This window comes from Xiphophorus couchianus, chromosome 10 (assembly GCF_001444195.1).
Source record: "Xiphophorus couchianus chromosome 10, X_couchianus-1.0, whole genome shotgun sequence".
In the NCBI taxonomy this organism is placed as follows: Eukaryota; Metazoa; Chordata; class Actinopteri; order Cyprinodontiformes; family Poeciliidae; genus Xiphophorus; species Xiphophorus couchianus.
In genome coordinates this window covers 2,958,293-2,973,888 of record NC_040237.1, presented here as the reverse complement: position 1 = coordinate 2,973,888, position 15,596 = coordinate 2,958,293, and the positions used below count along the sequence as shown (strand labels likewise).

The 15,596-nt window shown below is 39.3% G+C and overlaps 1 protein-coding gene across 31 annotated transcripts in view; it reads left to right on the top strand.

Moving 5' to 3' along the window:
• Positions 1 to 14,284, top strand: part of tcf7l2 (transcription factor 7 like 2) — a 108,000-nt gene extending 93,716 nt beyond the window's left edge. For 4 of the 31 annotated variants that reach the window (XM_028029379.1, XM_028029365.1, XM_028029381.1 and 1 more), the window contains 7 exons: positions 1,040 to 1,180; positions 1,281 to 1,443; positions 1,566 to 1,673; positions 3,784 to 3,847; positions 4,606 to 4,656; positions 7,960 to 8,032; positions 11,941 to 14,284. In XM_028029379.1, the coding sequence (XP_027885180.1) occupies positions 1,040 to 1,180; positions 1,281 to 1,443; positions 1,566 to 1,673; positions 3,784 to 3,847; positions 4,606 to 4,656; positions 7,960 to 8,032; positions 11,941 to 12,403 (1,063 nt within the window). In that variant the 3' untranslated portion in view covers positions 12,404 to 14,284. Of the gene's footprint in view, positions 1 to 1,039; positions 1,181 to 1,280; positions 1,444 to 1,565; positions 1,674 to 3,783; positions 3,848 to 4,605; positions 4,657 to 7,377; positions 7,451 to 7,959; positions 8,034 to 8,527; positions 8,590 to 11,940 lie in introns of those variants that run through there. The other 27 variants (XM_028029371.1, XM_028029383.1, XM_028029378.1 and 24 more) reach the window with 20 other exon arrangements.
• Positions 14,285 to 15,596: the final 1,312 nt, after the last annotated feature.

The window sequence follows — 15,596 nt, the reverse complement described above, 5'->3', positions numbered from 1 at the left end:
AGACCCAAAATCTGGAGCGATAACTAGAGCGTTTCTCCTACTCTGCAGGATTGGCTTGACAGGAGATAATGGCTAGAGATTTGCCATCCAAAATTTAGGCTTTTATTTTTCATTACAGAGATTTTTGTGCTTCTCTGACATTTCTACATTTTGTCACAAACTTCATGTCATCTCAGCAATCACAAACTTCAGTGTGGTTATTGGGATTTTATTGGATGGACCAACACAAAGCAGTGCGTAATCTGAAAAGTGTGGCATGCATTTGTAAACTCCCCATGTTGATGTTTTGGAGAATCAGCTCTCTTTGAAATTACAGCTCCAAGTTTTTTGGGGGGGGATGTCTTGCACGTCCACAGACTTTTTGGCTGTTCTTTGTCAGATTGGATTAGGAGCAATCAATTTCCATATCTTAGCATGGATTGTCAATTAGATTTAGGTCTGGACTTTGACTAGGCTATTCTAAAACCTGAAAAATACTTGTTTTATTGTCCTGCTCAAGTCTTTCTGAGCACACACAAGGTGCTTTTGCAGGATTGCACTAAAAAAAAAAAAAGCACTCCCACAGCATGATGTAGCCATTGCTGTGCTTTATGGTGGCAATGGAGTCTTTTTTACTTCTTTAACATTTAAATGAGTCTTCATTTGACCTCTGGTTATTTGTAATAAAGTTTGGGTTTAGGACAAACTACTATTTGTCCTGTTGATGAATTGGCCCCCCTGAGCTCTGGAGCTCCATCACTTTCATTTGCAAAAACACGTGTCATTTTACTTCCCCTTCATAAATATGCACTATTTTGTGTTGGTCAGTCATATAAAAACCTAACAATATACATACATAAATGTTTTTTATCATTGAATTTTATTTAACTAACTTTTAAAATGTCATTGTGTCTTTGATGTCCTCTGTTCCATTTTAATGACAATAACTAAACGCTTTAATCTTAAGATAAAAACAAGTTCAGTTTTAGCTGCATCTGCATTGTGTTGTTTGTGCTCCATCTCCTCATTTCATCCGTGTCCATTCTGACGATTTACACAGTCTTCTGTCCTCCAGATTCCCCCCACACATGGTGCCCCCCCACCACAGTTTGCACACCACGGGCATCCCCCACCCGGCCATCGTCACGCCCAACGTCAAGCAGGAATCCTCCCACAGCGACATTAGCTCACTCAACAGCTCGTGAGTAGCCCGCCCTGCGTCCCCGACTTTCCCTGCGTGGCGACACGCTCGGCCTCGTCCCGTCTCACTCCGCCCGTCCTCTTCTGTCCTCGCTTTTTAGGAAACAGTCAGACGCGAAGAAGGAGGAGGAGAAGAAGAAGCAGGTCCACATAAAGAAGCCTCTGAACGCCTTCATGCTCTACATGAAGGAGATGAGGGCCAAGGTGGTGGCGGAGTGCACACTGAAAGAAAGCGCTGCTATCAACCAGATCCTGGGGCGAAGGGTAAGTCTCGAAAACGTTCCAATATGGTACTGGGGAATATGGTAAAAAAATATGACTCAGTCGTACCTGAATCTTGAAGTGGGGACAATTATAAAAGTCCTGACGTGTTTGTCAATGTGCAGTGGCACGCCCTATCGCGGGAGGAGCAGGCCAAGTACTACGAGCTGGCCAGGAAAGAGCGACAGCTCCACATGCAGCTGTACCCCGGCTGGTCAGCACGAGACAACTATGTAAGTTTTTAGGTTTACAAGTCGTAACGGCCTCTTCTTTCTCCCCTTTGATTTGTTTTGGTTTCACAGGAAGAGTGTTTCTTTGCTTTTCCTCTTACACACGTAGGACCTCAGATTCTTCTTCTGTGTTTCTAAAATTTGACAGACTTATTAAAGTGCAGCCTCTTATTGCATGGTGGAGTTTAATTGTCAGTTTTGTGATAAATGTGTAAAATATTTAGTGGGTTTTTCATGTTGCTGAATTTTTGGGCCTGTTCTTAAGAGCACCAGAGTTCTGACACAACCTGGAAAAAATTAGATTGAAGGATTTCCAAAATATGGATAAGTAAGGACTAGCACAAAAAATCTATTTCCATCCATTTATATGGTATCTGTTTATCCATCTGTCCATTTGTCCATCCATCCTTGCATTAGTTTGTTCATTCATTCATGGATTCTATATTAGAGTCCTAGACCTTGTCCACATGTATCCGTGTTTTTATACAAATATCTTTGCCATATCGTTTAAAAAAATAATATTGTACACACAGAATCAGTTTCAGAAAAGTGTTCATACACATGAACCCGACAAATTTGCTCCACAGCATTGTTTTAAGCATACCAAACCCATAGGGGGCAGCGTAGCACTAAGCTAAGACTTGTCAGCCAGTCAGATTGCTTCAAAACAGCCACAACTTCCTGTTCATTTGTGTGCAGATATGTAGATTGAACTACTTTTAAATGGATTATTATTACAGAGTTAACATAACAATGTCGACTTTGAGTATCTGTTGGGAATCATGTCAAATCAAGTATGTAAATAAATTGGCGCATTATGTGCCGCAGATCTTAATGCGCTGGACCATACATCTCCGTTTTCACATGCAAACACAAATATGAAGTTTTCTCAAATCCCCACTTTGGTCAGAATTTTTATAAGTAGCCATTTGTAGTGAAATAAACACAGGTTTTCATGTGGATGAAAAGGCAAAATGCATAAAAATATATTTGTTTTCCCAGATATCCAGGCACGTGTGACCTAGGCCTTAGATTTATGACATTATCTGCAGCAACTCATCAAAAAGCTCCTGTTTTATACTTTGAAAAGTGGAAATAAATGGTGGAAGTTACTATAAGCTGCAATACATTTTATTTTTTTAGCCTCTACACCTTTTATTGTGTTGTTTTTTCCCCATAGTGTCTGTAAAGTGAATTCTTATAAAAACAACTAATGCATGTTTTGAGATTCAGTAACGTAAATGTCTTGTTTGTTGCTTTCTGTGCTAAAATCACAACACTGGAGCTTTGTGTAACTCCCTCAACTTGTCCGAACACCTCAGTTCATGAGAAACGAGACATTATGGTTTCCAGTAGGCTCTGACACCATCTCTAGGATGTACTTCCTGTCTATTTTTATGTTGTTAAGGTGGATCTTATCGCCACCTACTGGTGTGGCATGTCCACTGATCAGAGTTGACATGTACCGTACTATAACTGAAGCATCTGAGGAAAGTTGGACTAAAATGTATCACAAGCATAATTTTGAGTTTAGAATCATGACCTGTTGTTATTTGCAGTTGGATTATTTTATTTATCAACAAAACAAAGATATATTTTCTGGTCACAGTATGCAATTAATAAAACAGTTTGTGTTTGGATGAGCTTGACTATTTGACTATGGTGGATGTTTTGCAGCTTGGACATTTTGTTCTGACACGTCAGTGCCAGATTATTCAGTTTCTGCATGCTGCTGACCAGAGCAATCTCCTTTCAGCAGCTGTAGAGAAATCTGTCTGGCTAAGCAGAAGCGTGTCAAAATGTCTAGCTTTTAACAGAAGAAAATATGGGGGGTAGGGGGTACAAGATTACAAGAAGAAAAGAGGAGAAACAGACTGCAAACAGAGAGAGGGGGAGATTTTTGTCTGGCCTGCAGTGGCTGTTACAAACCGGAGGGCAAAAACACAGCAGAGAGAGAGCAAGAAAGGGGAATAAACAGCAGAGAAAGAGTGAATGAATAAATAAGTAAACACAAAGATGACTCCTATTCTCTGTTTCATGTTTTGGGCATTCTGCTATATAATAACTAAGGTTCCTGTCGGTGTCTATCTCTTTTTTTCTTTCTATTTTTTTGGCGGCTAACCAACAGGGGAAAAGGAAGAAGAGAAAAAGGGAAAAGCAGCAAGCAGAGAGCAATGGTAAGTGAGCTGCAATTATCTCTTATATTAGAAGAACCCCATCATGTGTCAGGCAGATGTGACATTTTGCAAGATAAAAGTCAAGCTTGTTTTTTTTTCCTGTTATGTTTTTTTTTTTATATTGTGCTTGCCTTTTTTTCTTTTTTCTCGGTATAGTTATGCTACCCAGTGCAATGTTTAAATGGTAGAGTTGCTTGTAAACCCCTCCCTCCTCTTTTTTCCCCCATTTTCCCCAGCTCTCCCTAGCTAATAACAACTGAATATGCATGACCCCCTGCAGTCCCCCACTACACCCCCCTCGCTCACCCTGCTTGGGCTCTTAGCCCCCTGGTATTTTGATATGTGTTTTTTAAGAACTTGAAGCATTTTGAAAGCCATTAACTTTGGCAGAGTTGTGTGCTTGGCCCTGTTTTTATAATTTTATATTGCCTTTGCCCTGCAGATCGACTGCACTACTGTGCCTTGTTGTCGGGGTGTGTGCATGTGTGTGTGTGTGTCCCAGAACCGTGCATGTGTGTGTGCTTTATGCTTGCTTCCATGCATGCTCTTCTTTTAAATAAAAACAAATCACTTACATCTTATAATTAAGGAGGTTTGCTAATTCTGTGATTTATTTATTTATTTTTTTTTAAATCCATCTCTACTCTTCTGATTCATATTGTGAGGACGCTGTGTCGACTTGTTATCAATGTATTTTGCGCTCGTTTTGGTGACGGATTTCTTCTTGAAGGCCTCTCTATCTGTTCTTTTTTTTTCAGAACACAGAGAATATTTTCCAAACCCTTGCCTTTCACTCCCTCCGATTACAGGTGCTAATGTCATTTTAAGTATCAAATTACTAACTGTTTCTTTGATTATTTTTCTTTTTAAATCAATGTATGTGTATGGGACGGGTTTTACCTTAAATTCTTTATTCTGAAATATGCTTTTTTTTTTTTTTTTTTTTTTGCTTTGTTTGCTGCTTTCTTTTCCTAAAATGTTGATGTTCTTTAAGCTAGGCTGTATTCATATGTTTCTATGTTTTGGCTAAATCACAATGCAGTGTGCTTGAGGAAGTGATAGATTATTATTGTGAAGTAAGGGCTTGGGACATCAGGGTAAACCTCCTTAATCTATATGCTTTTGGTAGCTGCTTTTTTGCCTTTCCAACAGGCCAGCATGAGTTTGGCCTCCTCCCTGTTTTTATAAGACGTATTGACTCAGACATGGCCTGGAATCAAACAGTGTTGTACTTCTACAACTCAGAAAGTTGTAAATGGGCACAGACTTGTTATAGGCATCAAGTTATATACCAAGTTTTTAAAAAATGCAGTTTTAAATGTGTGTTAGTTATCTCAAATACTACTTCATGTGTCAAACTCAAGGCCCGTGGGCCAAATCCAGTGCGCCAGAGCTTTTTATGTGGCCCTCTAGTTTCCAGAGTAAACACTAAGTGTGCTTAAATATTATGTTATCAGTCAAATCAATGCAGTTTTTATCTGGTTATATCAATCAGTCCCTCCAGTTTCTTGAGAATTATTGTGGAAATTCACGCAAATTCAACAAATCCCCGCACTTTTTTGCGCTAATAATTGGGAGGTTATTGCAAATTTTTCTCACAAATTTTCAAAAACTTTCTTATTTGTACTAAACAGCTGCTTCAGTCTTAATTGATGTTTAATCATAGTCCATAATCTATACATCAAGTAATAAAAAGTCAATTCTACCGTCATAAATAAGCGCAAGTATCGCAAATATTTCCAAATTATTACCACAAACACAAAATCCTGGTCGGACTGAAAAGATGTCCATCCAGGAAAACAGAATCATCCAAAAACTCAAGCAGATTCTCCCATTTGCACAAGAAACTTCCTCTTTAAAAATAAATACTTAAAATTAAACCTCTGTCCCCTATGGAAATCCATAAAATACAGTTTCTATAATTTAAAATTCCTTTAAGGCTTGTCAAAGATTCTACCAGATTAGGGGCTTAACAAACAATTTGTGTAACTCTGTCAACTTGTCCGAACACCTCAGTTCATGAGAAACAAGACATTATGGTTTTCAGTAGGCTCTCACACCATCTCTAGGATGTACTTCCTGTCTATTTTTATGTTGTTAAGGTGGATCTTATCGCCACCTACCGGTGTGGCATGTCCACTCTGATCAGTGGACATGCCACACCAGTAGGTGGCACAAAAATTCTCACCAAGGTGATGTTTGCCTTGTGAAGCGTGCTCTAACAAGTCCAAGCTATTCCTGCAAACTTTATATGGTTTAAAAGTCTTAGTTTGAAATAAGGATGAAGTAGTTATTGAGTTACGGAGACATAAACAAGCTAACCTCAAACTGTTAGTAACTACTGTGAGATTACACCGGATAGCTAACTGTTAGCCGCTAAAGGTTAGCTTAAATTTTCATCTACTGTGGAGCTTACCTGTTTATTTTTGTTTGTTTTTTTAAGGAATCTAATCAGGACATCGAGATTTAAGGAGCTTTTATTTGTGAAAACATAAGAAGTGTATTTTTATTTTTCGTTATTGTATTAAAACCGTCATAGAAGGACAAAAAGGATACACACCTGGTTTAGTTAATGCGGTGCTTCCCTCTCTCACTTTTAGCCGGTTGAAAATAAGACATTTATGTTATTCCAGCTATTATAAGAAACACAAATTCAGCTGTTTGGAAATATTTCTGGTTGCAGATAACACACCAGTTTTTAAAACTATTTCTGCTCAGGCTGGCTACCTGTGTAAACAGCTAAGCAAATTCATCAGCTAATGTCAAATAGATGTACTCATATTAATATAAAAGTAAAGAGCAGAATGACAAAAAGATTTAATATTCCAAAGGTATCTTATTCAATATTTCTGCTTCAGTCTATTCAAGATTATTATAATTGCAGTAACAAATGTATTATTTGGCAGTAGTAAGAATGACTTGGGTTTTAGATCATTCCATGCCTGCTTTATGAATGGATGGAGGCTTTGTGACTTTGTGCTGCTCTGCTTCAGACGGTCTTTGCTTATTTGAAACCGGTCAAACTGTTTGATTCCAGGTCTAAATATTAGCTTCCCTCTTGAAGATCCAGCCTTTTGTTAATCCTTTCCCTGGCTGGAACCAAGTCTCACTGCTCCCACTGTCTAGTTTTGCCACCTGCAGATTAAAACTGGTAGCATCTAACAGCAAATTAATCCAACCTGCATTTACTTTTGTTTTTATCCTTTTAATCTCTTAAGACCTATCCTAAAATCTGCTTTAACTTCCCTCAGAGTTTACATTTTATGACTTTTGAAAGGATTGTTTTTGTAATATGACTTGATAGCTTGCATGCTTTTGGACTCTACTAATTTCTGGTACAATGTAATTGACTTTATGCATATTTGATAATGGCCTTGTGGGGTTTTGGAGCCACTGCTTAGCTTCACAGATTCACTGGTTTTCTGTCTTTTTTTCTCCTTTCTCCTGACTCTTATTTTACTGGTTTCGGTTCTCTTCTTCCTCCTCCTCCTCCTCCTCTGCTGGCTTCCCCTTCCCTGTTGTGGCACCAGACCTGAGCGCTCCTAAGAAGTGTCGAGCGCGCTTTGGGCTCGACCAACAGAATAACTGGTGTGGCCCGTGCAGGTGTGTATGGTGTGTGCTTGCACTGGCCAGGGCCAAGGTGAAGGCTGGGGACGTGTGAACGCTGGGAATGCCTCCTCACGCTCTCTCGCTGCTCGTTTTATTTCCCTCTGCGCCTTCCTCCCTGTCTGTCCCGCCGGGCTATTGTGACCCACCCAGCTTCCTCCAGCCACGCTCTGCCGGTCTCTCTCTGGGTTCTTGCTTCCTGTTTGGGGGAATAAGTGAGTGTTTGTTTGGACGAATGACGTGTTTGCATGAACGTATGAATAAATACGCAAGGGGGCGGGGAGGTTATTGCAGAATACATTGTAAGCTAAAAACTGGCAGGTCGAGGCTCGGAGGATCTGAAGTCCAATAGTTTGGTCCAAATGGAGGTTATCCTAGTGTTGCCAGCCTAAATCTAAGCCCTGGCTATGTTTTTTTTGTCTGTGTAATGACATGTACATTTTCTTTTTTTTTTTTTTCCTTTATTTTCTTTTTTGTCTGTTTGTGTCTACCTCTTTGGCTAACAGATGCAAATACCCCAAAGAAGTGTCGTGCCTTGTTCGGGCTTGACCAGCTGAGTTTATGGTGCAAACCATGCAGGTATAACTGCTGTAGTCCAACCGAGAGGAAGACATCCACACTGAGCATCTTCCTCCTTCGTTAATTGGCTCCAATGTCTTCCTAAAACACGTGCTGACAGATGGAAATCTCTTTTTTTTTTCCTGCTCCTATAAAATTCCTGCTCAGCTACTTTTTTTGTTTTTTTCTTGTTGAACTCAGTTCAAGCCCAGCGGCAGAAAATGGATTTCACAACCCACTTTATCTGAACGCAGCATCAAGGATTTTTTTGTGTAATTTGCGGTAATTCCATAAATTATGGTTGAAATTCATTTTCTGCCCAAGCATTTGATGACACCCTCCCTTCTTAACTGTCGTGTTTGTTCTAATTGGCAATGTAATGCTTACAAATTTAGCCCTGCTTTCCTCTGAGGGCCTGTTCAGTGACACTCTTTTCTGTGCCCTCTTCCTCCTCCTCCTCCTCCTCCTTCTCCACCTCTTCTTCCTCCAAACTCCTCTTCAATAACCCTTACTTAGTCCCTACCTGTTGTCTTTCTGTTCTGACACAAGCAGTCTTTGAATTGGGGATATTTTCATGGTAGGTATTTGTTTCTGCTAAGTAACGACCCTTCTCTGTGTCTCCCCGCTTGCACCACGGTCATCGCAGTGTTTCATCCTCCTTGTTTTCCACATTCGAACGGATGGGCTCGGGATTACAATTGAGTCCGTGAAACTTATTTTTTGCTCAAATCTATCCGTGAGCTTGTCACCTTCATGCCAGGTTTTTAAAAAAGAAAATCAATAGTTGTTTCTGTATGATTGACAAAGGCCAGAGTTTAGAGCCCCTCCCTCACCTATTGCTGCACTCTGCTGGTCAGCCGGCGAAAATAATGTGGGAAAATCCCTGGATCCTTTAGGCACAGGGACGATTAATGGCATCAAGATTTTATTTGAAAAGTTACTTTTAAAATCACTAAAATTAGCAGTAATGTTGAAACATAACCCAGAGCTCTCCATTTCTCACCTGCTGCTGCACACTACTCATCAGCTGGCTGAACGAAAGACCTCTCTAACTTACAAGAAAGGAAAGAAATGCCGGGTTACAGAGTATAAATGAAAAAAAAACTGTGATTTTGTTTATGAATATTTGATAATTGCAAAAATGTCAAACATATGTTTTATATTTCTACGGTTCATACATTTTGAAGTCCTTCAAATGAGATGATATGAAAAGACACTTACAGATTTCTTCTGCTGTAAGCCAGATAGATTAGCACGGTACCCCCACCCCCACCTGTTGCTGACAACTGCAGGTTAGCTAGCAGAAAAAAACACTCCTCCATTTTTTTATTTTTTTTAAATTTTATTTCATTTGCTTGAAAAAAGGACAAATTTAGCTTTAGGGATATATTTTCACAGAGAAACATCTAGACTAGCTAATGAACCAGCTAATATAAGCTTATATATTCTTATATTACCTTACGAAATGAACAAAAATTACTATGAGTAATAAAATATATTACTAAATTTAGCATGTTTTTTTAATATATATTTTTATATGTTAAAATATATATTATTTTTACATATATTTATTAAAAAACATAATTATATACATTTTTATAATTATAAATCACAAAAAATATTTTTGTGATTTATTTTTAGCAAAGCCATAAAAATAAATATTCTTAAAAAAACACACACACATAACTGTAAAATTAAAATGTAATTGTTGCTTTTCTGTTTTTAAATAAATGAGTCAAATCACCCATACCCAAGTTAATCTTAGAAATGTATTTATTTACCTGTCTTTTCATGCATCCCACCTCCATCATCTCCCCTGGGCCGTTATAATTCCCTTCAATCCAACTTGCAGGTTATCATCTGCTATTATTGTTGAAAGAGCAGCAGCAATCGTGAGGTCGAGAGATTGAAGAAGTGCTAGGATCCAGTCAGAGAGGTTAAAAGTTCTCTCTGGGCTCCATTTCCTAAAAGATGCATCTCATGTAATTTCCCGAGAGACAAGAGAATCAATAGCATACACAGGCACATACTATAAATCAATATGTCTGTTAAAAAATGGATATTAGCTCATTTGTTGCAGTTTGACAGACAGTTACAGAGAGTGTTGTGTGGACGTAGGAGCAAAATGATACGTTTTTTTGATTCGCGGTCGATGCTCTGCCCCATCTAGAGCTGCGGTTTCAGTGCGGACTTCTCCTAAAAGCCCATCCTCACCGTTTACTTGCATGCCTGTCTTTCACTCAGCATGTGGTCAAGGTTTCTGTGTATAATCTTTTCTTTTTTTTTCATTCCCAGGGTTTGCTCTCTGCATTCATAAAAAAAATATTTCCTCCTCAGAATTACAAGATGTGATTTAAACAAACAAACGGCTGGATTTTAAAACACCTCGGCCTGTTTTTACCTTGTGTGTTGTTGCCGGTAAGACTTAAAACGCCCCGTAGCTTCTGGGATAGATATAAGAGCTGAGGGAGAGGGGTCACTGTCAGGGTCAGCGTAAAGATGAGGTGGGCTGAGATTTCCCCCCCCCGAACCAAATCTGAGCACAGCCTTCACAAGAGAGCCACCACAGATAAATACAGCAATCCAAACTCTCTCGACTCCCCCTCACTTCGGTGTTTTAGACATCGCTTTCCACGTAGCGGTACTGGCGTGGCCTCGGGACTCGGCAAGCGAGGGGGGAAGGTTCCCGACCTCAGGCAGGAATGTAAACACGATGCCTTGACCCTTAAACTCGTATTTGTGTCTGAAGGCCAGACTTAGGGCAGCGAGGATAATGTCGACTTTTTCGGTTGTTTCTGTTTCCTCCACTTTGGTGAGTGAATCCTTTAAGACTAGATAAGAGACTAATCCAGTTTAAAGCTAAATCCAGGTTCCTGGTCTTACCCTCAACTGGTAATAAGGAGTTTTTTGCTCACCAGAATGACCATAGTTATCAAAATATTATAAAAAAATTTTTAAAGGAACAATAGATTTAAAAGATAACTCATGCTTTTTATATCCCTACACAACCGCTAATGTACTAACAGCAGAGCTAATTTTCTGTTTAACGTTGCAGCGCTTTTGCTAACTTAGAAAACTGTTAGCGCTTAGCTTTCCTTGAGTTAATTTCAAACAAGAAACAAACAGGAACAAAATAAAACATGGACCGGAGAGAACAAGTTGTAAACACAAATACAATGTCTATTATAGAATATGCAAATTATAATGTCAAAATTAGATTGGTGCTAAATGGTTGTAATCTTTCAAGGGCAGAAATATTTTGAATTGAAGTTATAGCCTTAGCATTAGCTTCCACTAAATACTGTGTTGGTGTAGTGCCTTAGCATTTGTGGAACTGAAAATGTCCTGAAAATGTTTTTCTCCCACCTTGTCCCTCTGGGGAGAACACAAGGAAAACGCAGCCATTCCTCTATGGACAGAAACGTTAGCGTAACTAACTTTTTCGTTAGCGGTGTCACCACTGGATTACAGCAAACAATCACTATATTTAATTGCCAACCAGCTTCATCCATTGTTTTTTTGACGGCTTATTTTTAGTCTTAAATCATAAAACATTTTCCCCAAATTAAAAGATCACGTTCAGCCTTGTTCTTGATTGTAAGGACACTGCTATGTAGTTAGGGGATTAGGTGAAATAGGGTTTATGCTAAATTCAGGGAGCAAACCTCGTCACCTTTAATCTTTGTTCATCCTTCCTGTTTGTGTTTTTCACTTCCCTCCTGCTTCCTGCTATGTAATCTTTCCTAAATGTTTGTTTTTGATGGTGTAGTATTTCTACCACCTTTCCTTAGCTTAAAGTGTATGAAGCCACTCAAGTACACCAGAGCGTTAATTCAGTGATGCTGAGGTGTATTTAAGTGAGCTTCAGTCCTGGAGGAACACAGAGTTCCACGATTCTGAAAGTGTCTTTCTCTCACCTTGTCCCTCAGGAGAAAAAAAAAGTGCATTCGCTACATCCAAGGTGAAGGCAGCTGTGCCAGTCCTCCCTCTACGGACGGAAGCTTACTAGACTCCCCCCCATCCTCTCCCTCCTCCGTGGTTCCCTCCCCCTCACCGAAAGAGTCCAAACCTCACACTGAACAAATGCAACCTCTCTCACTGACTATGAAACCGGCCCACCAGCCACTCCACCACCCGCACCTCCTGGCTGGGCCCCCACCGCCATCTTTGGTTCAGCTGGAAAATTCGGCGGCCGCCGCCAGCAAGACGCCCGGCGGCGCCTCCTCCCACAACGGCGCTCTGGACCACAGTGACGTCTCGTCCTCGCGGCAGCCGGGCTCCTCCGTGGCGTCCGCCATGATCCGGCCGTCAGCTTCGCTGTGTCATTCCCACTCGCTCCTCCCCTCCACGGCCCCCCAGCCTCTGTCGCTAGTGACCAAGTCTATAGAATAATCTACCTTCCTTCTTCTCACACACACTTTCTAGGTTTTCTCTTTGCTCTATTTCACTTTCAGTCAATTTTCTCTTTGTTTCTTTGCCACGAAGGCTTTGAAATTTTTTGGTTTTTTGTTTTATTGAAGTTCATTGGTCAATATTTGACCCCTCATTATCAAAAAAATCTAATTATTATAAAGTACAATGAGCTGTAGTATAGCTTTGTGAATCTGCCAAAATTTTTATGAATTTTGTTTCTTTTGTCTGGGTTTTTTTTTTTTGTAGCGATAAAACAGTGCAAACAGGAAGAAAACTAATCTACTTCACTTTCGAAACGTTTTAAAGACAAATATAAAATAGGTAGGCTAGGTTATTCGACAAGCCCTTTTTCCTGAAAGAGTTGGTTCTTCTTCTTTATTTGTATTAAATACGAGCCTGCGAACCAATCATTCAACATCTGTTCGAACTCTCAGAGGGGTGCGGGGGCTAGCGGCTACACCTCTCTGGGGAACAATTTTAATTGTGATGTTACTTGTTGTTTAAATGTACAGAATATTGGGGAGGGGAGGGGTGATTTCTGTGTTAAATATGCATTCTTCCACTGCGTTGTCTTTTTTTTTTTTTTTTTTCTTGTTTACCTTTTGGGGCGGAGTCAGGCAAGTTTGGGCGGGTTCGACAGGGGGAGGGTGGGGACCGGGTGGGGAGGGTCAAGGGTTATAAAATTCAAAAATGTCACAACGCTAGGACCAGTAGTATTTATTGCTTTAGAGATTGCTTGTTGTATCTTGTTGTGTCTCTTTTTGACCCTATTTTTTTGTTTCTTGATACATTGTACAAATGATTTTTTCTTAAGCTAAACAACTATATGAATGATCCATTTTTACAAGGAGGATTTAAAATAAGAAAAAAAAAATACAAAGCTTTTGTTATGTTTTTTGTTTTTTTTTTTCTCTCGCTGAAAGCACCCAGATTTCACTTGTTCTGTGTAGATCTCATAAACAAGAAGTATGCACAACTTCATTTCCAGAACCGCGTCTATATAAGCCATTTTACACGCAAAAGGAAGAAAAGAAAACTTGAAATCAGGCAGTGGGTACCGCGTCTTCAGTGGAAAAAGTGTTTTAAAGCCCTTCTTTTTTATTGCACAGTCACATCTCTCAGACTGTAGATTCGTGTACAGATTTTTCCGTGCCAAATTTTTTGTGATAATTTGCCCTCAGCCCCCACCTCCCCCAGTTTTAAGAGAAAAAGGAAAAAAAAAAAACACGCTGTAGGAATTTTTTTGTTTCGTTTCGTTTCGTTGTTTGTTTTTATTTTAATTTTGATACCATTCTTTGCTGTGACGTTACATAGATTGCTATGTATGTAGTATAAATGTTGCTATAACAAATGTGTTTGGTAGCAAATTGTCAAATATTAAAATTTAAACTTAATAAAAAGACGGACATCATACTGTATAAACCCACGAGGGCCAAAATTATGTATATTAGGAGGTTCATAAAAAACTATTAAATGCAAAAAAATACACAAACTGCCACTTTTAAGTATACTACTACATATAGGTAGATAGAAAAAATAGGCATGTTGATGTTGCAAGAGGCTGTAAAAAAGCTACAAGAGAATCATCCACTCGGTGCCATTGTAGTTGACATGACGCGACTGTAATCTGTCGATTTCTTCTCTGGTTTATTAAGATGCTAATGATAAATAGTTTGAATGTTTCCTTAACGGCTGTGATGTTCCTGTTCTATTTTATGCTCTTATCTTTTTGTTTGTTTGTTTTTTTCCTGTTATTTTAAATGGTTCTAAAACCATGTTTTTTGTAATGAATAAATGTTTATGCTGTACAGTCTCTGTAGCATGCAGTTCTGTATTAATAAAAGCAACTTAGTATGTGCACGCCTGCGTTTTCTTCTTATTCCATCCCTCCGTCGTCTTTGACCAGCTGGTCGTTCGGTGTCTGGTCCCGATCTCTAGCAGTTACTGGGGGAGTGGCCATATTGGAGGATTTTCAAACAGTTTAAAGTAATGCAGCTGCATCTCACATGTAGGGTTTAAGTCTTTGCAATTCAGAAATGGATTTGCTGGTGTGCTTAGGATCATCGTCCTGCTGCATATCCCAAGATAACTTCAGTTTGAGGTCACAAACTGATGGCTGGACATTCATGATTTTCTGCTAGAGATCAGAGGTCATAGTTCCAGCAATTACATCAGGACATCTAGGTGCTGAAGCAGCAATGCAGCCCGTCAGACGATCTCCGATGACTTTGTTTTCTGGAATACTTTTAGTTTTAAATTTGATGTAACTGGAAGAACACATTCCAAAATGTTGAGGGGATCATCAAGGTCTCTTTGGCAAATTTGAGAAGGTTTGTGTTGTTTATACCACGAAACTCTCCCATAAATGTTGTTTTTACCAGTCACACTCTTATTGCTGATGCTTGAATATGGACCACTGCAGTGCTTGAGATGTTCTAGGTTCATTTGTGACTTCTTGGATAAGTGATCAGTTTGCTCTTGGGAGTAATTTTGGTAGATCAGGGACTCCTGAGGTTCACCACTGCTCCATGTTTCTATGTTTCCTCTATTAGTGGCTAATGTCTCCCACTTTGGTTTCCCTTTATGACCATTTCCAGATTGATAGATGTCAGTGTCTCCTTCTTGAATTTCTTGAGATAAGGGGATGATGTTTAGCCTTTTGAGATTGTTTAGCCTACTTAATTGTTTTCACACAGGTTCTGTTTAAATGATTCCTTGTTTCTACATGTCTGGCAATAACTAGGGCATGGCTTCATTGTTTTGAAATGCTATTTTCCCTTAATGTATGTATTCAGGTAATTTTTGTCTAATCATAAATTTTGTTTGATGATTGGTAACATTTAAGCATGAGCAAAACAAAAGTCAAAAACAGAAGAAATCTTAAGCAGATAAAAAATCTGAATTTTGAGTTTCTGACCAGTTGGTCACTCATTAACAGCAATCTGTCTCTGAAGTCTCTGTTTTATTAAGCTACTAACAATGAGAATTTTACAAATTTAGCCCACCGGCACAGGTGGTTGATGCAGATCGAGACTTACCCACAAATTAAAAACTCCATCAATCCGTTGTCTCATCTGAGACCGGGCCAACGGGTCTTGGATGAAATCCCATCAACTTCTTGCAGATTATTCTTAGGAATCCCAAAGTCAGACAGGTTTATAGTCCATCCATA